The sequence below is a fragment of the Rhinolophus sinicus genome, chromosome 17 (assembly GCF_057876585.1).
Source record: "Rhinolophus sinicus isolate RSI-liver-muscle chromosome 17, RSI-T2T, whole genome shotgun sequence".
In the NCBI taxonomy this organism is placed as follows: Eukaryota; Metazoa; Chordata; class Mammalia; order Chiroptera; family Rhinolophidae; genus Rhinolophus; species Rhinolophus sinicus.
This window is the reverse complement of record NC_142517.1, coordinates 189237628-189261964: the sequence shown is the minus strand read 5'-3', so window position 1 is coordinate 189261964 and position 24337 is coordinate 189237628. Positions and strand designations below refer to the sequence as shown.

At 37.7% G+C, this 24337-nt stretch overlaps 1 protein-coding gene across 3 annotated transcripts in view; it reads right to left on the bottom strand.

Annotated features, from left to right (window-relative positions):
- PTH2R (parathyroid hormone 2 receptor) overlaps window positions 1-21174 on the bottom strand; it is a 53790-nt gene extending 32616 nt beyond the window's left edge. Inside the window, exons 1-4 of one of the 3 annotated variants that reach the window (XM_019726956.3) lie at window positions 20485-21174; window positions 7251-7353; window positions 961-1071; window positions 722-843 (exon numbers count right to left, since the gene is read on the bottom strand). In XM_019726956.3, the coding sequence (XP_019582515.2) occupies window positions 722-843; window positions 961-1071; window positions 7251-7353; window positions 20485-20559 (411 nt within the window). In that variant the 5' untranslated portion in view covers window positions 20560-21174. Of the gene's footprint in view, window positions 1-721; window positions 844-960; window positions 1072-7250; window positions 7354-20403 lie in introns of all 3 variants that reach the window. The other 2 variants (XM_088793988.1, XM_088793987.1) reach the window with 2 other exon arrangements.
- Between the last annotated feature and the right edge of the window lie 3163 nt (window positions 21175-24337).

Here is a 24337-nt window from a genome sequence, read left to right as displayed (position 1 = left end):
GTGTCACTTTGACCAACACTTGATCTCTGGTTCTGAGTTGACTCACATATGTAAAATTAAGGTTTCATGCCGAAGACCTGTAGGATGCCCCTCACTCCTCTTTAATTCTTACAACTCTAGTCTATTTTTTTTTTAAGGAGGGTGCAGCTCACAGTGGCCCATGAGGGGATCGAACCGGCAACCTTGGTGTTATCAGCACCCGCTCTAATCAACTGAGCTAACCGGCCACCCTTCTAATCTTTAATATACTAATGAAATCACCTACTGGCAAATCCTAGGATATGGAAAGTACATCTCTGAAATATAAAACTCCTCCTGGTGTATAGAATAAGATGAGATGCAACCATTTATAGGTAGTCAAAAGAAATCGTGAATCATGTTGCTGTTTTTATACATAATTTTTATACATAACATAGCATAATATAATGTAATATAAATATAGCATAATGTAATATAATATACACAGAGATACATATTTATAAATATACATGTATATATCTCAGCCAGGTAACTTTAACCTAAAGAAAACACCAGAATGTTTCAGGTCTTAGACTTTTCCTTAACAAGGTATCTGAAAAGATTCCAAACTTGCTTTTGTCTTTTATGATCTTTGTGTCATAGAATAAAAGAGTTTTTATATACAATGGTTGAAAATCAAAAATTGCATAAAATCATTATTCTGTTTCCCCTTAGGTGTGCACAAATATAAAATTACTACTACCTTTCCTATGTTGATATCTGGCTGCAGAAAGCGAAGGCAGTCTGAATAATTAGCCCATGTTTTATTTAAACTGTGCATAAAATCCCATGTTCCATTGGGGTTACAGTGTCGGAAAGCAACTCCTACAAAGACATGAAGAAAAACAGTGAGATTGTTCAGGTCCCTTAGACCTTTACAAAAAAAAAATTGTTTTAAGTAAATTTCTGTTCCAAATTAACCATTTCAGAAAAATTCAATACCTTTATGATTGAAGTCATAAATATACGGAGGGCATGGGACAGCTGATATTTTCCCCACTGTTCCTCTGGGCCAGCAAATGAGTCCATCCCATTCTGGGAAACAATTTCCCTCTGATGAGGAAAAATATTGAAAAGCAAATAAATAAAAATGCAGTTGGAACCAGAGAGTAAATTCATTCAAAATACAAAATTTCAGGTCACTGTCTATAGCAAAATGTAAAACAAATTGGTAGTTTTGGAAACTAGCGTGAGGTAGATAGAATGCAAATGTCCCAAAATTCATCCACTTAGCCTCACTGATAGGAACATGTGATTTGCATAAATTAAAAATATTTTAGTGATTCCAGTATGTATGAGTTATAGCAATTAATATATATGAAACATTGGAATTCATTGTGAACAATTTCTGTGGTAAAATTCTTCCAAGTATAATAGTTGCAGCTATTAATACATTTTTTACCCTAGATTTCTTTTAAAAATTGCTGTTAAAAAACATGTCATCTGAAACAGGTTAAGATTTGGGTTTGCCTTTTCCCCAATAATTTTAGTAATTTCTTTGAGTCTAATACTCATTTCAAACAAAACTCTCATAGGCTCTACTTTCCTCAAGATGCATCCAGAACTCTAGCGCTTCTCACAACCTCCATTGCCACCATTATGGTCCAAGCCACCTCATCTCCAGCCTAATTCACTGCTAGAGCCTCCAACTGGTCTTCCTGACTCCATTCTTTCTCTCCTTTCATTTATTTATTCTTTACACAGTGGCCCAAGGTCATCTTCCAAAGGCCTCTCATCTCACTCTGAGCAAAGGCCAAGTCTTTACAATGTCTGAAGACCTGACAGGCCTGCCCTCTCCCCTGGCCTATCTCCCCAATCTCAACTCCTGCTAAGGTCCTCCTTGCTTTCCCTTGAATTCAATGCCATTCCCCCAGATAGCCTCAAGGCTATTCCCTTACCTCAAACATCAACTTCTGAGTAAATTTTCCCGTTTAAAACTACATCCCGAAACATTCCTTATCCCCTTTCCTGCTATATTTTTCATCTGGAGGCTCATCACCTTCCAATACTGTATTATTTTATTATTGTTTTCTTAAACTACAGGGTTTAAGGACCCTGAGGGTTGGGGATTTTATCTGTTTTATTTCATGCATCAGCCACTGGAACTTGTCAAGAGCTTAACAAACATTTAGTCAGTGCCAACACTCTGTTCTTCCAGACTCCTCTTCGTTAGTTGTTTATTGAACTTCCAAGAAGAGAGCATATCAGCGATGTCATACCCCAACTTCCCCAAAAGAGACGACTTGTAATGACTGCTGTTTTCATTTTCTATTGCTATCATAACAAATTACTACAAATTTAGTGGTTTCAAATAACCTAAATTTATTATCTCACTTTTTCTGTAAATCCCAAGTCCGGATCTCTGCATGGCTTATAGACTCAAAAGGCCAAAATCAAGGTATGGGCAGGGCTGCATTCCTTTCGGGAGGGTCTGAGGGAGAATTTGTTTCCTTACTCATTCCAATTGTTAGAATTCAGTTCCTTGCAGTTGCAGGACTGAGGTCCCTGTTTCCTTGCTAGCTGTCAGCTAAGGGCTGTGCCCAACTTCTAGAATCCACTTGCATTCCTTGGTTCATGGCCTTCTTCTTCGTCTTCAAAGTCAGCAAAGCAGTCGAGTCCTTCTCACGTTTAGAGTCTCTCTCCTCCACTCTCCTTTTCTGTGACTTTTTTGTCTTCCTTGGCTCCTTTTAAGGGCCCATCCAGATAATCCAGGATGATATCCCTATTTTAAGGTCCATAACCTTAATTCCATCTACAAGACCCCTTTGTCATGTAACATAACATACATAGGCATAACACCAGATGTTAGCTGTGGACATCTTTGGGAAGCCATTATTCTGTTACCATAAGTACTATCCATTATAGATTTTTTAGTTACCAATTACACTAACGGCAGCTGGGGATTTTTGTTCTCGCTAATGTTCAGGATGTCAAGTTGTTTGTTCAGTTTTGAATAGTCAGCATAATAGAATCTCACACAAGCACTTATCTCTACAGAAAAGAATTAGGCATAAATGTGAAATTAACTTCTTAGTGTCCACCATATCACTTGGAAACAAATACTTGATTTGCTTTGTGGATTGCTGAAGCAATAAGGCAATGTCTTTCCTTGCCCACATTTTTTTTTTTTTTTTTTTGGAAAGAGCCTCTCTTTGTTCACATAATAAAAGCCTGTGCTTTAAGTATCACAAGCAACCCAATTACACTGATTTCTGTTTCTGGTGCACAGCTTCATCTGCTTCTTTCCACCATTACCTGCTTTTTTATTTGTTTTTCTTCTTGTTTAAACAGAGTATAGTGAATCAATCTCACCCATCAACTTTGCCCTAGACACTCTCTCTATCTTGATAGCATTCCATATGGATTCCCATCCATTCACTTTGTCTTTAACAAGTCATGCACCCTGAACTGTCCAATCCTTTACCAGATATCTATTGTGCAATCTACATAAACTGGACCTGAACACACATTCTTATGTTCTTGTAACTAGTTTCCCTTTAAAATGTATGCTGCAATGCCGTGTGAGATGTTCTGGCAAGAGTAAGTCACATGATGGAATAAGGTCTTCATATAAGTCTAAAATCCACTGACCACTTTATTCCATAATTATGTAAATTATGTAGTCTTTAAATTGCTAGGGAGAAAAATCTGCTGATTTTTCCTCATGCTCTGAAAAGGACCATTTTGTAGTTCCCTACAATATAACACCCCACACACCGACATACCCCCAAAAATTCAGAAAACTAATAGTTCCCAAAATAACGTTTCTATAAATCATATTCACCTCTCTGGTTGCTTTATGACAAAGAGAATGATAAATATTCACAAAAGGTTGAAAAGATTGGGGAAGCCATGACCTCACAGATAATACAGAGATCTTAATTAATATCTACTCTTTTATCATCATTTCACCTCCTATGTGAGTAAATAATTTCATTATTTAGCAAGAAACTAATTAATTGCTTGATGACTCACCAATCTCCCTTTATAAATTAACACCATTAATTACATTCCCTGTAATCTTTTGTATGTGCCAGGACAAAGTAATTCTTAGTGAAGCTTGTCAAACCATGATATTTACACAGAACAATCTAAAATTTGAAGTCTCTAACTTTGTCTCTTTTCAGTTCTACAGTTACCCATAGCACAATGTGACAATACATTTTACATTTATGAAGTGGAACTGGGATCAATACCATTTTGGTTTTTCTTTCTAAATACTTGAATAGTTTTATAACTAGGTATTTGCATTTATATTTCCTTTTCTTTCTTTCATAGACATGAAGAAAAATTTTATTTTTATTATAAAATTTTTTTCATAAACAAAAGAGAATATTACATATTCATCATCTAGAATTGACACTTGTTAGTATTCTGCCATAGTTATTTCATCTAATTTATTTTTTGCTGTGGTATTTTAAAGTAAATTGCCAATAGCATAACAGCTTACTCCTAAATATTTTGATATGCATCTCTCAATTTTAGAAAAATTTGGAAATGAAAATTTCTTAGATTAGCTAGTGGTATCAAAATGTCATTCTACTTTTGAACACATACAGTGAAGAAATTTTGAGTCAATTTACATATAATTAGACATTTTTCATTGAAATATAGGCCAAAGTTTGGCCAGCTTTAATTCTATCCTATTTGTACGGAGAAAAAGAAAGTATCTTTTCTCTTTTAATATTTACTCATCTACACGTTTCACATGATTCACACCTTCACAAATTTTAGACATTACAATAGGTTTACATCCAAATCACTTACTCTTTTCATGTGTAGCTCTTGTGATATGTGACTGATTCACACTTGCTTGCCTTTACCCATCCTATTCTCTCTGCCAGGAATGTCTTTTTACTTCCTCCTCTACACATCTAATTCCTATCCTTTAATTTTAAGATGAGATGAAGCCTCCTCTTATCCCTTCCCAATGAATTAAGAAGCTTTTTCAGTGATTCCATACTTGTGATGCCTCTGGTGTTAATAACACCAAACTGAAATGTGTCGGTCTTCCTTACTACCGTGTATCATCATCTCCATGGGGCAAAGACAGAATCTGATTCATTTTATCCAGTGCTTAGCACAGAAGCAACACACCGTGGGCACATAACATATTTGTTGAACTGTTAAAGGGACACTGGAGATGATAATGCTCGACTAAGTAATCTCTGAGATATCTTCTAGCTCAAAATTTCATGAGACTTCATAGAAAATAGTTCATTCGGCCCTCATAAATAATAATCCTTATAAATTCCTCTGTGGTGATGTGGTCCTTCAGTGTTCTTTAGAGGTAGCATGAGTGATTCCCCTTTTTGACACTATTAGTCTGGCCATTCAGACAAATGCTTCCTAGTACAAGATACCTACAAAGGCTGAATTAATATAAAAACCTTGTTTCTTAAAACGTGGCTTAGCGGGCTATAAATTACAAGAATAAATCTGAGGCCAGAAATTATGCCATAGGATCAGGAAGCACTGTATTTGGGGCTTTTCTAAGTTAATTACTAAAAGAATTAAATACAATATGTAGCTACCAAACTAGCAGGGAGATGAAGGATGAAATAAGGAAAAAAGTCTCAATCAGTTCAAAAGAAGCCAAAAGAAGGCAGGGGTGGGTAGTGGAAGGGACACATAGGAAGAGCTGGTGAAATTAAAAGCCCAAATAAAGTGGTAGAATTGATGCAAATATTGTATATTAATAGTCACAATTAACATAATTGAGATAAATTCTTCAGTTAATAGACAAAGATTATGAGAATGAATAACAAGAAAAAGCCCATGTTTGTCTTATTTATAAAAGATACTACCAAAACATAAGTGTACAGAAATGTTTAATAAAAAAATGCAAAAAGATAGAGTTGTTTAATGGATATAGAGTGTCAATTTGTAAGATGAAAAATATCTGGTGACTGGTTGCTCCAAACGTGTTGTTAATATACACTTCTACTGGACTGTACACTTAAAAATGTTGAAGATGGTAAATTTCATGTTACATGTATTTTGTCACAATTAAAAACCTTTTTAAAGGATGGGAAAAGATATGTAAGGCAAATGTCTACTGAGAGAAAAAAACTAATGTTGCTTATTAACATTGTTATCTTTTACAGAATAATTTATATTACATACATTTACTTGTATTTAATATTTAAAGCAAAAGTATACTAGAGATAAAGAGGGTTGCTTCATGTTGACAAAGGTTTAATTCACCAAGAAATACAACAGTTCTAAACTTGTGTATACCTAATAACATATTTTCAAAACATATGAAGCAAAAAATTCACTATCCATAATGGGAGATTTTAAAATATAACCTCCGACAAGAATAGGTCAAGCAGATGAAAACTCATTATGGATACAGAATATGTGAACCATACAACCAATAAAATTAATCTAGTGAACACTAAAACAATGTACTCAGATAGACAATACACATTCCTTTGAAGGCCACATAGAACATTTATCAAAATTGACCACTATACAAACCAGTAAGTCTCAACACATTTTTAAAAATCAGTATCACGCAGACCACATTCCTTGATAATAATCAATTGAGAAATCAATCACAAAACTTTTTTTTTAATATTTGGTGACTAGTATGAAGCAGATACCAAACTACATATTTTATTATGGGGCATATTTTTAAGGACATTATCTGCTGCATTCAGACTGCTGGGAATTTGGGGAGCTCAGTAAATAGTATTTCCATTCCCAGCTGAATTTGGAACTATTTGAGAAATTATATAAGGAGTGAAGCAGATGGAGATCAAATAATCACTTTATTAAGAAAAAAGTGTTTGGGCGAATATGGCCTATGTACATATAAGTGGGCTTGCTTATTCTCTCCTCTGACTTTTACATACTACCAAGAATTACAGGCAACATCCACAAGGACAGAGCCTGCCCCTCCAAGCTTATTGCATGATCAAGGATAAACCCGCATGTATGCTCTGTGCAGGCAGACAGATCCCAAAGAGAGGCCAGAGGAAGAGGCTGACAGGCACAGTTCCTAGTCCCAAACCCACAAATCAAGCAAGTCACTCCTTCCATATGGATGGAAAGGCTTGTGGGTTAAAGAGATGGCAAGACCCTCATTCTACTACACACCCCTCTACATGGAAACATGGAATCACTGATGAGGGTCTCCCTAATACTAAGTAAGGAGGGAAATTTGCAATCTTTATGAGGACTGGGGCAGGGGCACAAGGAAAACACAATTGTCTGAGCATCTTTACCTCCTTCCTGGAGCTGAGCTGTGATGTTGAGTTCACACTGCACTTTAGCTTTCAGCACGAGGACAATCTGTTCTTCTATAGTGATGGTGCCATCAGAATCCAGCTGTAGAGATGAACAAAATATAAACAGTAAAAAACATTATCACAATCTTTTTTTAAAGCCATGATACAAACTTTCATTATTTTACCTTCTAATACAATTGAAAATTAAAGTTTTGATACCAAGCTATCTGAAATAATCCTTCATCTGAATCAAAATTCAAAATCCATCAATGTATAAGATTTTAGAATAATCTTTTTACCTAAATTGCCTAAAGAAAAAAAATCCCATACTAGAAAATTTTAATATAACTAATTATATTAGGTATAATATAATTAGAAAAAATAATTCACAGATTGAAAATATCCTAAAATGTTACAGAGACCCAATATTTTATTAATTCTCTTGCAATATGTCAGTTATGGCACATAGAAAGAGAATGGACTAGATGACTAACTATAGCTTTAGTGAAAAATTATCATGACGGGGCAGCCGGATGGCTCAGTTGGTTAGAGCCCAGCTCTGAACAACAGGATTGCCGGTCCATTCCCACATGGGCCAGTGAGCTGCGCCCTCTGCAACTAGAGTGAAGACAACAACCTGCCGCTGAGGGGCCGCTGAGCTGCCGCTGAGCTCCTGGTGGCCGGATGGCTCAGTTGGTTAGAGCACGTGCTCTCAACAAGCTTGCGGGTTCAACTACAAGGTTGCTGGTTCAACTCCTCAACTCCCACAAGGGATGGTGGGCTGCACCCCCCACAACTAGATTGAAAACGGCAATTGGACTTGAAGCTGAGCTGCACCTTCCTCAACTAAGATTGAAAGGGCAACAACTTGACTTGGAGCTGATGGGTCCTGGGAAAAAACACACTGTTCCCCAGTAAAGTCCTGTTCCCCTTCCCCAATAAAATCTTTTTTAAAAAAAATATTACCAGGAAACCTTGGGCAAATCACTCAACATCTTTAGATTCGTCATAAACCTAAACATGCACTTGGCCCAAGAATCAGAGAAGTTAACAGAGGACGCAGGGAAAGGTAGAGCAGTTGCAGGCCTGGCTGCTGCCTCTCTCTAGTGAGATGAATCAGCAGATAAGCAATAACGTGTAAAATACAAAAATGCCTGCCTTGACCTTCTGACAATAAAAAATAAAATGGCTGCTGCTTCACCTCTGCCCTCCAATGCTCATGAAAAAATGTCTCTTGTAGTTCACCCTACCCAGAAACATAAAAGGAAGGGGATTCCAGGAAATACAGTTTAACATAGCCAACTTGACACATTACAGAGTCACCGAAATCCACCTCTGTCAACTTGGCACCCATAGGCATTTCTCTAAACCACTTAATTTCCAGAAAATTCAATAACAAAGTCATGCTTCCATCTAACATGATATAATTCATTTGGTACCAAAAGTGATTCTAGAGGAATAGAATTTTAAGGAGGGAAAAATCTGTATTTGTCAACTATGGTTCTGTAGCAAATTAATGCACAACTTTGTGGCTTAAGACAATAAATATTAATTATCCTACAGCTTGGGAGAGGCTTAGCTGGGTGGTTCTGGCTCAGAGTCTCTTATGAGATTGCAGTCAAGTCTTTAGCCATAGATTCTATCACCTGAAGACTTGCCTGGGACTAGATGATCCATTTCCAAAATGGCCCACTCACATGGTTATGGGCAGAAGGCCTCAGTTCCTCAGTGGCTGATGGGAAGAAGCCTCAGTTCTTCACCACATAATTCTCTCTCTATGGGTGCGTGAGTGTCTCTACAGCCTGTCAACTGGATTCCCACAGAATGACTGATTCCAGAAAGAAAACAAGGAGGAAGCCACATGTCTTTTATGATCTAGTCTCAGATGTGACTCATGATCGATCCCATCATATTTGTTAAAAGCAAGTCACCAACTCTCACTCAAAGGGAGACAAATTAATCTTACAGGGCGGTATTCAAAAGCTTGTAAATATATTTTTAAACAACCATACAATTTTCTGCAAGGGATCATCTATTTCCTAGAAAGAGAATACTGAGTATTGTGTGTTCTGCAGATTTATTAACAATAATAAGGTCCAGAGCTTTGCATTTGTATGTTCGGTCAGGGACGTAGAGATTCTTAAATCAAATGAGATGATAAAACGTTTATCTACGTGACACACTCCCTATAATCCCACATCTTTAATTTGCAAATTCCACATCTTTAATTTCAGGCTGCAAATACACTTATTCTCTAGAATCACTACTTAAGCAACAGGGAAAAACAAGCCTTTTTATCTTGTGCAATAAAATATAATGGACAGAACACTAGAAATCAAAAGATGTTTATAGCATTAACTAAAGGAAGTACACTTAGAGATTATTGATAATTGTGATTGCAAATTATGGTTTTTTATCTGACACCTAAAATAATAGACTGACAGATTAAACTGAAATGAAGGATACAGAAAAAAGTATAAGAACTAGTTAAGTATCAAAAAATTGTATTATTCCTGAAAATCATGAGTTTATTATTTTCTAATATATTTATAATATAAAGAATAGCTCAATAAATAATCAGGTATATAGTTTCAGAGATTACCAGATAATATTCATAGCTCAACACCCACATTAATTTTAAATGTTTGTGGTTTTTTTTCATGAAAAGAGAGAATATCAAAAACTAATTTGAGAGGTTGGCATACAAAACAGAATTTAACTATAAGGCTAACACAATGCAGATGCAGAGTTCTAAGTAACCACCCTAAAAGTGAGCCATAAAGTCTCACATGGCATAAAGGGAGAATGAAATGGAAACACATGAGTCATCTGAGTGGGTACGGAAGGAAAATTGACTGCTTCCCCATTCATTGTCCAAAAAGTCAGGCACCATCCAAACTGGGTCTCTTTTTTCTTTTCCTGACTATTTTTTCAGCTCAGTAGTTACCTTCTTTGACTTAAATCCTCGAAAACACTGCAGACGATGTGACCAGGTTGCAGAACTATAAATTTTTAACTCAGAGAAATTTGACTTCAATATCAAACATGAGCATTTCAAATCACTCCTTGTATCGTTTTTACTGGAACAAATAATTTTTGTTTCCTTTTGTGCATATGTGGCCCTTTCACTGGCATAACCTTTACAAGAACATAAGCTTTTATAAACTACAGCTGTAAAGATATTTTGTTCTTAAAAAATTGTGGCCAGTTTAACTCAGGAGCAAGTTTGATTAGGCTGTGCTAATGTGTGATCTGTTAAATTGATCTCTGGTCATTTCAGGTGAGAGTAAGAAAATGCTTAACATCTTTTATGTTGCTTTCTTTTCCTTCTTGTTACAGATACATGTGTTCTTCACCATAGCGAGACATTAAAATCATTGTTTACTTAAAACTGAAAAGCACTTTTCATACTCGATATCTCCTACAATGATTCATATTCAATGTCTGCTTCAATGCCCACTCTTCGAGGTTACTCAAAAGCAATAACTGCATCCAAAACAAAGTGGTATGTTTAGAAAAATGGATGTTAGCAGTTTTTCCTGGGCAAGTGATCATTTATGATTTGAAATAAAATGTAGAATTTCAATCTGTCACATACTTGGTAGGTAAAAGAAGCCCTAATTTGATTATGTGTATCTTATTGAAAGTACCTAAAGTTGTCATTAGAGATGCTAACTGCTAATGTAAGAATATGTGAATTTTCATAATTACAACATGTACACTTACTTCATTTTAAAGTAAACATGAATCCATAAATTAGATGTATTTAAAAAATAAGCATTCTGAAACTTCTACTTCCAGTACAATGGAATAGATGTACTTTCCTCTATTCCTCCCAATAAGTACAACTAAAAACTCAGGATATTATACATAAAATGAACATAAGACGATTCTGACTGGTGGAGAGCAGAAAGCAAACCAGCTAGGACTTCAGGTCCCGAAGAACAACACAGTGAGAAATTCTCTGGGTGTATTTGTTGTCTCAATATTCCCGACTTGGATTTGTAGAAGCTGGCAGCTCTGAAACACCAGTAGGTGCTGACCAAAACAAAACAAAACAAAAAAGTGTCAAGAAAACCCTGCTTCTATAGCAAAGAAAGGAAAGGGGCTGCCTGATAAGACAGAAAACTTTTAGACAATAACAGCTTGACCCAAACACCACAGAAAACACCGTAGTTCTATCCCAATCCACACCAGCAAAGGTCAGGTGGAGAGCCCAGACTTCACCTTTGCCAGACTGTAAGGAGGGGCCCTACACCCTCCCCAGAGTGGTTTCAGAGCAAAATAGAGAGCAGGCACCTCCACCCACACTGGTCTGGAATGAGGCCCTTCAAGGTCCCCCATCCTGGGTGTCAGTGGACACTATGTGGGGAGCCTGGACTTCCACGCGATCTGACAGTAACAGATAACAGGGTGTCCCTCCATCTCCCCACTGGGGCAGAGTCAGAGAAGACCCAGTGCAGATCGAGTCCATGTGTCAGCAACGAGGCCACTCCACTGTTGGTGAGACCACCCGGAAGCAAACTCACACCACCATCCATCAGTAACAAGGAGCTCTTCATCTTCGGTGTCCACAGGACCTGGCCGGGGAACCTCAACTTCACCTCCACTGCGCAGTTACAAGGTGGAATTTCTTGGCACGTGTATGTAAATCCTCAGGTAGAGCAGGCTTTGGGAGACTGAGGAGACATGACATTCATGAGGGCAGGGATTTGGGGTTCTGCACTTTTTTCAGTGAATCCTTTCTCTACCACTTGTCCTTGTTTGCCACACAATCGGTGAGGGATGGAATGGATGTTGGAGAGACAGTAACAATGCTCATTACCTTCTTCATAAGGTGGTTGTGAGGATTAAAGAAAATAATGCATATAGAGTGCCTAATGAAGTGTTTTTATATAATAAACGCTGTATAAAGGTTAACTGTTATGCTGTTATTATCACCAGGTCTATACTTTTATCACCTTCTAAATATATTTGACCAAAATAAACTTACTGAAGCAAAAAAAACAAAACAAAAAAAAACGCTGAACCTTGGGCAGACAGATCAGGCAGGACCTTCCCATCTCCAGTTGAGGATCTACCATCTACACTGCACAAATGTCGAAGTATAATGCAGACTAGATACATTAGAAAGAAGAAAAATGAAGACGTATTGCAGGAGGGGAGAGAGAAGTCATGAACAGAGGCAAAGAACTCATCTCAGCGTTATTGGCAATTACTGGCAATCCTCCAGAGTGGAAGGTGTCTTAGTCACTTTAAGAGCCAGCACAATAAATATAATACTTAGCAGTCCAATGCAATTTTATTGAATTGAAAATGAAAAGACCTAGGGAAGACAATTTTTAATTTAATTTAATTTAACTTAATTAGAGAGTATCTCCTATGTTCACAGAAAAGCCTTCCATTTACTCTATACTGTTGGTGCTGGTTTAGCAGCAAGGTGCATTGAACACATTTATTCTGCAAATATTTGTTGAGACCTACCATGGGGAAGATACTATCTACAGACACTATGGCAGAAGATAGATACAAAAGAAATCCAAGCCATGGATCTGGCCCTTGGGTAGGTCAGGAGGTACGATATGGCTCTCAGGCACTCACTACACATTTACCATGAGTGTTAAAAAACAATGCAATAGATTCACAAACAAAATGCCATTATTAATATGTTACCAGTTGGGTGGGAAATAGAAGTATGCTGTGTCTTTCGGATTGATTTTAAAGGCCATTTTTGATGCTACACAAAGGTTCTAGTTTTTAGATATCTCTAAGTTCAATTAATCAACATGAAAAATGTGTTTAAGTTTTGCTTACATAACTACCAAACGTTTCTGGATATTGTGTCTTACAGACTTAAGTCACCTAGGAAATAAGAAGCCAGAATCTCCGTTGAAAGGAGAAGTTCCACCTTGTCACTCATTATCTGCATGAGCGCCTTTCTGAAGGCAGATTCTCCGTGGTGTAGGCAGAATATGCAAGCTTAGACATATCTCATGCCCACAAAAGTGGTTTAAATCATTGTTAAACACAATCTTTGCTCTCAGAAAAATGTATTTTAAAAAATAACTGAAAACCTTTTTCTCATATAAAACACTGCTACTCTGATTATATAAGTAGGGAAGTAACAAGTAGCATGTTACTCTCCTTTAGGAAATTTCAGCCAGTTTGCAATTTGATATGAACGATTTCATAACAGAGAGGCAGAAGTTTATCTTCAGGAACTTGCATTATACATGCAAGTTTGTTCCAATCTTGTCACACAAATATTTGGCCAAAGGGTATTAAATAACATTTTTGTTTGTTTGCTAGATATTTTGATGTGTTATAAATCTGTATCTTATTACTAACAAGAATATTTGATTTATTTGCTAATTCAAGTAGCAACATATAATACCACTTTACCTATATGATCATGCAAACATTTCACCAATACTTAATGAGCATCTACTGAGCACCATAACGCTGTAGAGAAATTATTAAAAATCATTTCTTGCCCTCCAGTAGCCCAATATCTGTGACAGGAACTCATAACAACTAATATGACTTGTTACAAAGAAATAACGTATCATTTATGACTAAAACTCATCCATGTTTTCACTCAAACTTTCTATACTAGTCTGACATTTAACAACTTAACAAAATTAGCAATGATGTTACATTAAAAGTCTACAGCAAATATTATACTTATTGATAAATCTTTAAAAACAGTCCTACTGAAGTAATAAATAAGATAAAATGCCTGCAATAATTACTACCATTCAGTGTTATACTGGGAGTTCTAACTAATACAATATGATAAGACACAAGATAAAAAGAAATAACAGAGATAGATATTGCAGAAAATTGTTACTGTGCAGGAATAAACTTAGCACGTACAAATCAATCAATAAAAATAATAGAGGTTCCCTATACCAGCCATAAGTAATCAGAAAATGTAATAGAAATTATGATAATGATGAGGATGATGATGACGAGATGACAACAATCGTCAACACACATAGCAAGCAAGGCAGTGACAGGCAGTATATTAAATGCTTCTCCTGATGTTTGCACGTAATCCACACACCAACACAATGAATTTAGCCTTAGGTCACCCCATTTTGTAAATGAAGAAACTGAGTTTTGGAGATGTTAAATTATGGCTAAAGGAAAGAGATTCCAAATTCAGTTCTGATAACAAAGTCCATGATCTTAACCATTTTACATAGTTCCCTCTTCCTCCAGAAAGCTATAATCTACTGTCTTTATAAAATTCCATCAGCCAATGGAATAACTGCCAAATTCAACACTTAGCCTGCTTGTCGGTTCCTAAGGTAAGAGAGCTCTGGAAACCCCAAATCCTCTTAGAGGCATGCTTTATCAGCTGTGTTCTTCTCTCCATCTTCATGATCAGACAGATGCAGGTCCCATTGCATCATTTGTACCCAAGGCAGCCACCTCTGCCCCTTAGAACAGAATGACCTTTTAAAAATTAAAATAAATGATTAGAGACTTGAATTCCAAGTAGGATCAAAGAGGATGAATTTTCTCAGAATGAAAGAAATACAAATTAGATTATTCAAACAGGTATGGAGAACCTACCACCCTAAGTCACCATGCCAATTGTCACGGAGGGTTCCAAATTGTTTATTAACCCCTTTCCCCTGTGAATTTATAATCCACAGGTAATCTTATTGCACACCATTTGCATGCGCTTTTTCAAACAAGTTCGCCAGCCCTTTCAATGCCATTATACTCTCGCTGAGAACAGTATTCACATGTGTGGTTCCAGGTACTCCCTACAAAATGATGATGCTCAATCCAGAGCTTTCCTCAAGCTCCATAAGCCAATAGCCAACCTTCTAGTAAATATGTCACAGGCTCCTCATCACTCAGCTTAGCTAAAAATTGAACTCACCATACCTGACCCAACCATTCTGCCTTCAGGTGAATGTACCTTGGACCTATCTCTTGATTCCAGCTGTCTCCTTGCATCTCCACTTCTACAAGGACACGCCAGTGACTATCAGGATGGCTGAAGCTGCTGATTAGTTGCTCTGTTTTCAAATGACTTCTTCAAAGGGGGGAGCTGGATTTTAATCAAGTACTCATATTAATAAATGTAAGATTATAGCATCTGTCAGTATTAGGAATAAAATGTCCCATGGGCTCTGAAGGAGAAACCATAAGGAGTAGAAGAAAGAGAATTGTGGGCAGACAGAATAGCCTTGCAAAATTCACACACACACACACACACACACACACACACACACACACACCATTTAAAAGTCTTCAGTGGCTCCCAAACACATTAGAAATAATTTCAATCTAATAATTATTCCATTTAAAAAGCCCTTTAGTAATTGGTTAGTAAAAAAGAGAGGATATTTTCATTATCAGACACCTTAAGGCCTTTATCTGTTTGTGTATTTTTAAATTCAATACTCTCAGGCTTTATGAGAAAAATGCCATTATTGCTCTCATTTTAGAAGGGAGGAAATGGAGGCTCAAAGAAGTGAAATAGACTGTGTAAAGTTGCATTGTCATTAAAAGATTTAAAGAATAACTCAGAGAAAAGGCAAAGAAAGGGGAAAGAAAGGAGATGGATTCTAGCAGATGACAAAACCAACTGAAGCTCAAGATAGGAAATAAATGGAATGTATGAATGTTAGTTAAAAATGGTCTATAACCAGAGGGTAAGTGTGGGGGTGGTGGTAAATGAGGGTAAAGGGAATCCAATATATGGTGATGGAAAGAGAACTGGTTCTGGGTGGTGAACACACAATGTGATATATGGATGATGTATTACAGAATTGTACACCTGAAATCTATGTAACTTTACTAGCAATTGTCACCCCAATAAACTTTAATAAAAATAAAACAAAAATGCTCTATTTTTCTTCACAAAGAATTGAGGAATTTCTGAGGAAATGACACCTACTCTCCGTACATTGCCAAGAAAAAGCCACATCTGGCTCCCATCCATCTTGCTGCTTCTGGGCTCCCAGAGCTAAAGGAACTACCCACAGTTAGCACAGTCACAATGAGAAGGCAACCCCCTCAGGGATACAAGGCTTCCCCATAACTAGAAGACAAATGGGAACAGTCCTGGCTGTCAACAAGAAAGAAGAACCAACCAACCATTGGCTCTATTACATAATAGTGCTTGTGGAAATAAGCACAATATAGAGATAACCAGTAGTCAAGCTTCAGTTTGATTTTGCTAAGGGAGGTCCCCTAGCTTACCATCTTGGAGAAGCTGCCTATGTCCCAGTTGGGTCTTCATTCTTAAATCTACTGATAATGGCTTGTTGGTAATTCCATCTATTATCACTACAATTTCCAATTAATATGAGAGACTGAGATACAGCATGTAGGTTTACTTGCTTTATTTATTTATTTGTTTGTTTGTTTATTTATTTATTATCAATCCTCTTTTATCTCTATACTCACTCCTACTTCTCTACCTTCCCATATAGAACCATTCATATGAAATATACATACACGTATATCTTTTATCTGAATGTGTTAATACAATATGTATTGCTGTTTTATGGGCAGGTATTTGAATGTATCTAAATGGTATTATATCATCTATCTCACTGTTTCTGTGCCATATCTTATCTTGTTTTAAAGATCTCATTCATGCTGCTTTGTGTACATGGAATCCATTGCTTTTTATTGCTGCATAGTACCCTACTATGAACACCCAGATTGTCCTCAACTCTCTAACACCAACGAATTATTGCAGTAACCATCATGGACTTCTGTGAAAAATTCCTTGGGATATATACCCAGGAGTGGATATTGCTGAGACAGGGGTGTGCGTATATGTAATTTAGCTAAGTAGTCCCCAACTGATCTCCAATATGAGGGTCTCAGTCTGAGGGGTGGGTTCCAGAGTAGAAACCAGAGTGTCAATTATGGCTACTCTACTTGTTAGCTGTGTGACTTGAGAATATCATGTAACATCTCTTAGCCTCATTTTCTTCTTTATAAAGTGTGAACAATTACAGTGTCTATCTCATAAAGTTACAATGAGACTTAAATGAGACAATTAAATAACAAGATTCAAATGCTTAGCACAGTATTTGGCACATGGTAAGTAAATAAATATTGTCACTAATTATCATTTTTTCCCCACCCAGTAAGAGATTTGGGATTTTCCAGTAGACTCTGCATCTTCACACCAGAAGGTCAACAGAGCTCATCTTCCTCACCGTATTGAGTAAGAGTAGAAAGATCGTGTTTCATACCCAAGGAGGTTGCACATAATCAGAGGAGGACTTTGAACACAGTTTTCTGGGTTCTGATGCTCCTTCCCCTGCACCAAACTGTCCACAACAGTGTTAGGATTCCACGTAAACAAAAAGGAGTAATAACTAGGAAACAAAATCTGAGCACTGGTATTGCTCACACCTGGTACTCCATGGAACTTAAGTACTTCCACTCAATATATCATGAGCTTCTGGGAATCTTTTCTAGTTGTAGTGATGGATTTGTACTCACTTCCCTGCACATACACACTCTCTGAGAGCCACACTAATCTGTAGCCATGGAGCGTGAAGAAGGTGACTGAAGCACATGGGGTCAGCCCACTCACAAGCCCAACAAAACCAGTGTTGTTCTTTGGTAATTTGGTAAGCCATGCAGGTACACCACTGAGACAGTCTTTCGAGAAAGTACCAGCCATTTGTCTGTAAGGAGTGAAGTTGGCTGACAGACTCCAGCTGCAGTGCTTTTAAACATCTATTTCAGCTTTGCAGCCAAGTCTATGATCTTATAAACACTCACCAGCCAATGACTGAGCACGATGGGAGTACTAGAGTCTGTCCACTTTATCATCATATGGGACTCTCCTGATGGGCAACCTTTTTCCCAGAGCTCTCCATGGGGTGGGCCGAGATGTTATCAAATTTGCATCCTGGTCTGAGGCTCTCCCTATCCAATCCTGCTTCTTCACCTTTTTGTCTTTTACAGGCATTAACCTCCAATAAACCTACTGCACCCCTGATTCCACTTAAGAGTCTGTTCCAGGAGGATGCATTGACACAGTAAAGAAAATACTACAGTGGTCCTCATTACCATGTGATAATCTGGCTTTAGGAAATGGATTGCTGTGCTCTGTAATAACATCTGATGCACGAATGAATGAGTTTTGAACTGTGCATCGAGGCAAAGGCAGCATCTTTGCCAACCAAAAAAACCACAGAGATCCTTAAAACAATTGACGAGTACCAGTCTATGATATCTATTTTGTGATGCAAGCCAATGTTTATTGAATATGAAAGAATTATTCTACATAAGCTACTTCTGCTTGGATGAGTTCTCTTTCTTCTTCTATCAATATATTTTTTTAAATGTTTAAATATATGTATGTATTAGCTGGAAATAAAGATGAAGAAACTGAAAATCTGAGAAGATGTCAATATGTCAATGTAAATCACTTTAACTTTCAGATTTTGTTTAAAGTGCCAAAAATGTAATATATGATCACAAATTATCATTTTATACAAGTCTTAATGTAATAACATAAATGGAAATCAATTTAAAGCAGCGGGTCTAAACTGGGAGCAATTTTGCCTCCCAAGGGGCATTTGGCAATATCTAGAGACATTTTTGGCTGCCACGACTAGGGGGGAGAAGGGGGGATACTACTGGCATCTAGTGGAAAGATCACAGGGATGCTGCTCAATATCCTACAACGTACAAGACAATCACACAACAAAGAACTATATGGCTTAAAATGTCACTAGTACCAAGGCTGAGAAACCTTGGTTTAAAATTGTAGAAAAGAATGCTCAATGGCCTGACTGTTTAATTGAAAGCTAAAAGAAAAGGCAATAGTCTGTCCATAATCCCATAGTGATTTTTTATTGTTGTACTAATCGCTATCTTCCCATTTTCTTAGAAAAAAGTATCTAGAACACTGAGCAAAATAAATGGTTAGAGTTCAATTGCCCCTCATATAGGGGAGCAGTGTTTTTAGGCAGATTATTCAAATATCTTATGAGACTGAAATGCAGGTTAATAGGTCGGTGAAAAGTAATTGCGGTTTTTGCAATTGTTTTTAACCTTTAAAGCCACAATTACTTTTGCACCAACCTAATACATTAGAGCTCATCAGAGTTTTGTAACTGTCACCAAATTCTTTGAGGTTTTTTTTCCCCATTCAGTCATATTCCTTCTATTGGTGAATTTTTTTTTAAGTTTGATCATTCCCTACTCTTAAGTATCCATTGCAAATCTTATTAGTCAATGTATTACACACATATTGTTTGATTTTTCTTTTTAACAGAATAAGTTCACGTAAACATCCTGGTCATGTTAGGTAAAGCCCACTATTTAGCATGGCACTATTTCCTTCAATTTATGTGGTTATGTAGTTAAAAAAGCAATTGCACTTTTAGAATAACTGAAATTTAAATTGGTCATCTAAGAGCTAAGAACATAGTATTCAATTTAGATAGTATCAGGACATAATCAATGCCTAATTTTCTCGGTGAAAGAATTTAAAAGAAAAGAAAAAAAATCTCGGGGCTGCATTCGACGGTCAAGGTGCGCTCCCTACCGAACAGGAGGGAGAAATAACGTTGATTCAGTTTAAATTCACAGTGCTCTTAAAACTGCCTTACACCCACCACCAGTACATCTGTTTCTAGCTCATCTGAAGAGCTGAGTATAAACTCTACATTTTATTTGACAAACAACAACAACAAAAAATGTGCGGATGAATTGTGACCTACACATTTGAGAGGTTCCATTGTGAAAGATTGCCCAGAAAAATCTCTAAACAGTATTAGCAGTATGAAATGACAACTACCACTTATTCTTAACAACTGAGCTTTATTTAACACGATATATTTTTTCATCTAATCTCTTTGCTTTGATGATACGTGATTCTGTATCAAGGAGAACCAGTTGTCTTTTCAGACAGTGGTTACAATCAATCCTAAAAGTTTAAGTTCTCAAAAGTGACCATAAATTACCAACAGAGAAAAATCATTTGTATTAATTAAATTGGGACCAAGGAACCGAAGAGTAAAGAAAAGTTCCTTCACTTCCCAGCCTCGCCCTGCTCATCCAGAACCCCGGGATCCCTAAACATCCCCTTTGCAGATGCCAAGATGCTGGTCCGAACAGTGCCGGCCCCAGGCAGGACTCCACTCACCCAAGCATATCTCTGCAGCATCACTAAACGCCTGTCAAACCCTGCTGGCGGAAGAAGGTGCCCTGGGGCTCCGGCTCTTACCTGGGCTCCGGCGAGGAGGCAGCCGCTGAGCAGCAGCCACCCCCAGACGTGGGGCGACGCCCCCGGCCAGCCCATGTCCGGACGAACCCCAGCCAGGAGCAGGGACACTCTTCCCAGAGCCGGGGAGAAGCTCCGTACTCGCGACTTTGCGGGCGCGGGACAAACTTGTGGCCGGGAGCGCAGCGAGCTGGGGCGGCCGGGTCTGGGGCCAGGGGATCCCGGGGCTGGGCTGTCGACGCTCGCAGGTCTCGGATTCCAGTCCTGCCGCGGCGGCTCGCGGCTTAGTCCGGTCTTCGAGAGAGAGCCGCTCGCGTCCTGGCCTTGACTCGCGCGGCCCTGGCCGCTGGCGGGGAGGGGCGGCCCCCGCGCCCCCTGCAGGAGCCGCGAGGAGGAGCTAGCGCTCCGTCTCCAAGTCTCTGCGTCCTGTAGCCCAGGGGACCCGAGGACAACGGATCCAGTTCGCTGCTGCTGCCGCCACTTCCAACTCACACCATCTCTCTGTCCAGGATCCAACGCCCTGTCTCTAGAAGCGCCCTGGGCCCTCAGGAAATGGTCTCAAAGTTCCCTGCAGTCCAGACACGCGCTGACCACCAGCTACGGGAGGCATTGGACAGCGTGGTTCAAGGTTTCCGCGGCCAGGAGCGTTCTGCATCCGCGACTGTGTGCTCACCAGTCTCTACAGCCCTCTATAAAGTTCTCTGCTTTCCTCCTAACTGTAATACTACCGTGTGTGTGTGTGTGTGTGTGTGTGTGTGTGTGTGTGTGTGTGTGTGTGAGAGAGAGAGAGAGAGAGAGAGAGAGAGAGAGAGAGAGAGAGAGAGAGAGAGAGAGAGAGAGAGAAAGAGAACCCCAACAGAAATTTCTGGGTCAAATTCTTTGTATCATTTTGTGATACAGGCATTAAAGAAAACAATATTCCTTAACAATTTTTTTTGTATGAAAACACTTTCATCTGGAGCAAGGCCTGTTCCTTCCTCTCTCTCTCTCTCTCTCTCTCTCTCTCTCTCTCTCTCTCTCTCTCTCCCTTTTTAGAAGCAGAATCATCAAAATGCCAGAGACCTTGCTTTACAGACATTGAGTTGAAGAATATTCGGTTTCCCAGGATCTGATACACTTGGGAAGAAAGATTCCCATAGGTGAAGCATGATAATTCCCTCATGTCCTCTTGACAATGAGGATCTGAGATTTGTCACCATTCCATTGGCTTTCATGTGCTTGCCAAAGTGAAAACTGGGTTTGCTTTTTAAATGTATACATTATTTATGGCTTGCTCTAAAACAGGGGTGTCCAAACTTTTTTCAACGTTTTTTACCAAGGGCCATATGCGGTAAAATACACAAACAGCTGGGCCACTCACTCGAGGTGAAGTACGTATTGCCTCAGCTGGTTTATTTAAGTCAACTAAATATATTTTTGGAATTTGCTGCGGGCCAATTAAAAATGGATCATGGGCCGCAGTTGGCCCACAGGCTGCAGTTTGGACATCCCTGTTCTAAAACAATAGAAAGGGATGTCTTTTATTTATATTTCTACATGTCTGAAAATGTTCACACCAATCTCCATTTTAATAACAAATATTATCTATTTGTATGTATTGTAAACAATCTCATATTATTTTCAGAAGTAGCTGAGATCTAAATTATACAACATAGACTCATAGGCACACACCTGCAAAATTACCAAGTTCACCTTCCACTTACTCTAAGATTCAAGGTCGTGTGGGGTTGGTGTGTGTGTGAGTGTGTGCTCTTTTTCGAAATAGAGCTCTCTATAGTCACTGTTATCTAAAACTCTTCGGTTTGATTAAATTCTTTAGAATTATTACCTGTTACATTATCCTACTCAAGCAAGAAAATAATGGTAATAATAATAGTACTGATAGATTACCTTATTTGGTGCTTTATTATATTCAGTTACTCTTCTAAGTACTTTACATAAAATTAATCTTTACAGTAACCCTGTGAGGTACACATTATTATTATATTTATAGATGAGGAAAAAGACACTAAGTCATTTGCCAAGGTCTAGATATTCAATCATTATGGCACTACTGTTAATGTGTTCTCCTTTTTGTGCAATAGTATTATTACAATTTTGTTCATATTTCTTAGGCCTCACAAAACCAGAAACACTTTTCCAGCCATTTTTCCTTTTATTTCTTTGTTCTCCCTCCCAAAACTCAAGAATAATTTACTGTGCAATATAGCTGTAGTTCTGAACCAGGGCAAATTTTGTTACGCGAGGGACATCTAGCAATATCTGGAGACATTTTTGGTTGTGTTACATTTTGGGGGTGTCCTACTACATGTTACTGGCATGTAATGGGTAGAGGCTAGGGGTGCTGCTAAATATCCTACAGTTCTTAAGACAGAGAAATATCTGTCCTAAAATGTCAAATGACAAGGTTGAGAAAACTTGTGTTACGGTAAAAAAGGTACCCAAAATTATTAGCTCTTTATCAACTAGAAATTCAATAAAATCAGATAAGCCTATATGCTGGAACTTACAATTAATTTTTGTGGTCTATTCATATAAATAGGTTTAAATCCCCAGGCTCCAAACTGAAAGTGTTCAAACTTTTGAAAATAATAAACTATGGTGAATGAAAAATGTTAGGTTAGTTAAAAAATAATTACATCATTGCTTGATATCATCAGGATATTTGTGACCTTCGCCATAAAATACATAATTGCTTATGTTATGGGTAAATTTGGAATAATTAGTTAACATTATTTACAAACTGATGACTTTAAAAAAACAAACAAAAAAAACCCACAATGTCTGGTCCAGGGGAGATGCTCAATAAGTGTTAGTTATAATGATTAGTATTGTTTTATTGTTAATAAAAACATTGTTTAATTAATGATTTTAGTCTTGTGACCGTTAGTCTATGAATGGACAAAGGACTGTGGTGAGTTTGAATGTTTCCTATTTATACAGAAAAGCACTATCTATATTTAGAATATTAAATCTTTTTCTGGAATAATTACTAAAGTGTTTTTCCAACTTTACTTTTGGCCTAATAGTATGTACATTTAAACATTTGCAACGTTTAATCAGTACAGAAGTTTTGGGGGGTTTTTTGCTTTTTTTTTTTACTTTTATGTATCTAAACCTGTCAATCTTTCCTTTTATAGTTTTTGCCTTAGGTTTTAGGCCAAGAAAGAAATTGCATTCTAAAAATTAGAGTGTCTTTCATCAGATATTTTCCTTGTTCTTTTCTACTGTTTCAAAATTTCACGTTTAACATTTTAAAATGACTTTTTAATGGTGATTTAAAATTTCTCAAGTTCCTAACCAGTTATAGCATCATTTATTAAAGAATTCATCTTTTTAAGGTGGAAGATATTTTGAAGGAAGGTAGAGGATAAACATTTGCTAATAGCTCTAAAATCACAACTTCAGCTCCATATAAGGCTGCAATACTAGAAGAGGTTTAGAAATTAAAGCAGGGTTTGCAGATGGTTTAATAAAGCATCTGTCCATTTTACCCAGGGTAGAACTCCATTCATTAAACCCAGATATCAAAAGCCCCTAGCAAACAGTTGGCATATATTTCTTCTGTGTATCTATTAGGTTTGGAAAGCTGTGTGCCATTAGGCCTCCATCACTCAGTCCTGAGGGCCTTCTGGCTGGAACTCAGGAAGTAAGCAAATAGCAGGAAAAAGCCTGGCCATTTAAACACAGGTGTCGGCCAGGTACTTCACAAGAGAAAAGATACTCCCCAAGTAAAGGGCATCTGTCTGTACCCCAAAATGACATGCAGTGGCTCATGTGCAAGTGGTTTCCTGTCTGTTTAATCTGGGCAGGATGTTATGAATAATAACAACTCACCTCAGAGTGTTTGTGTGAG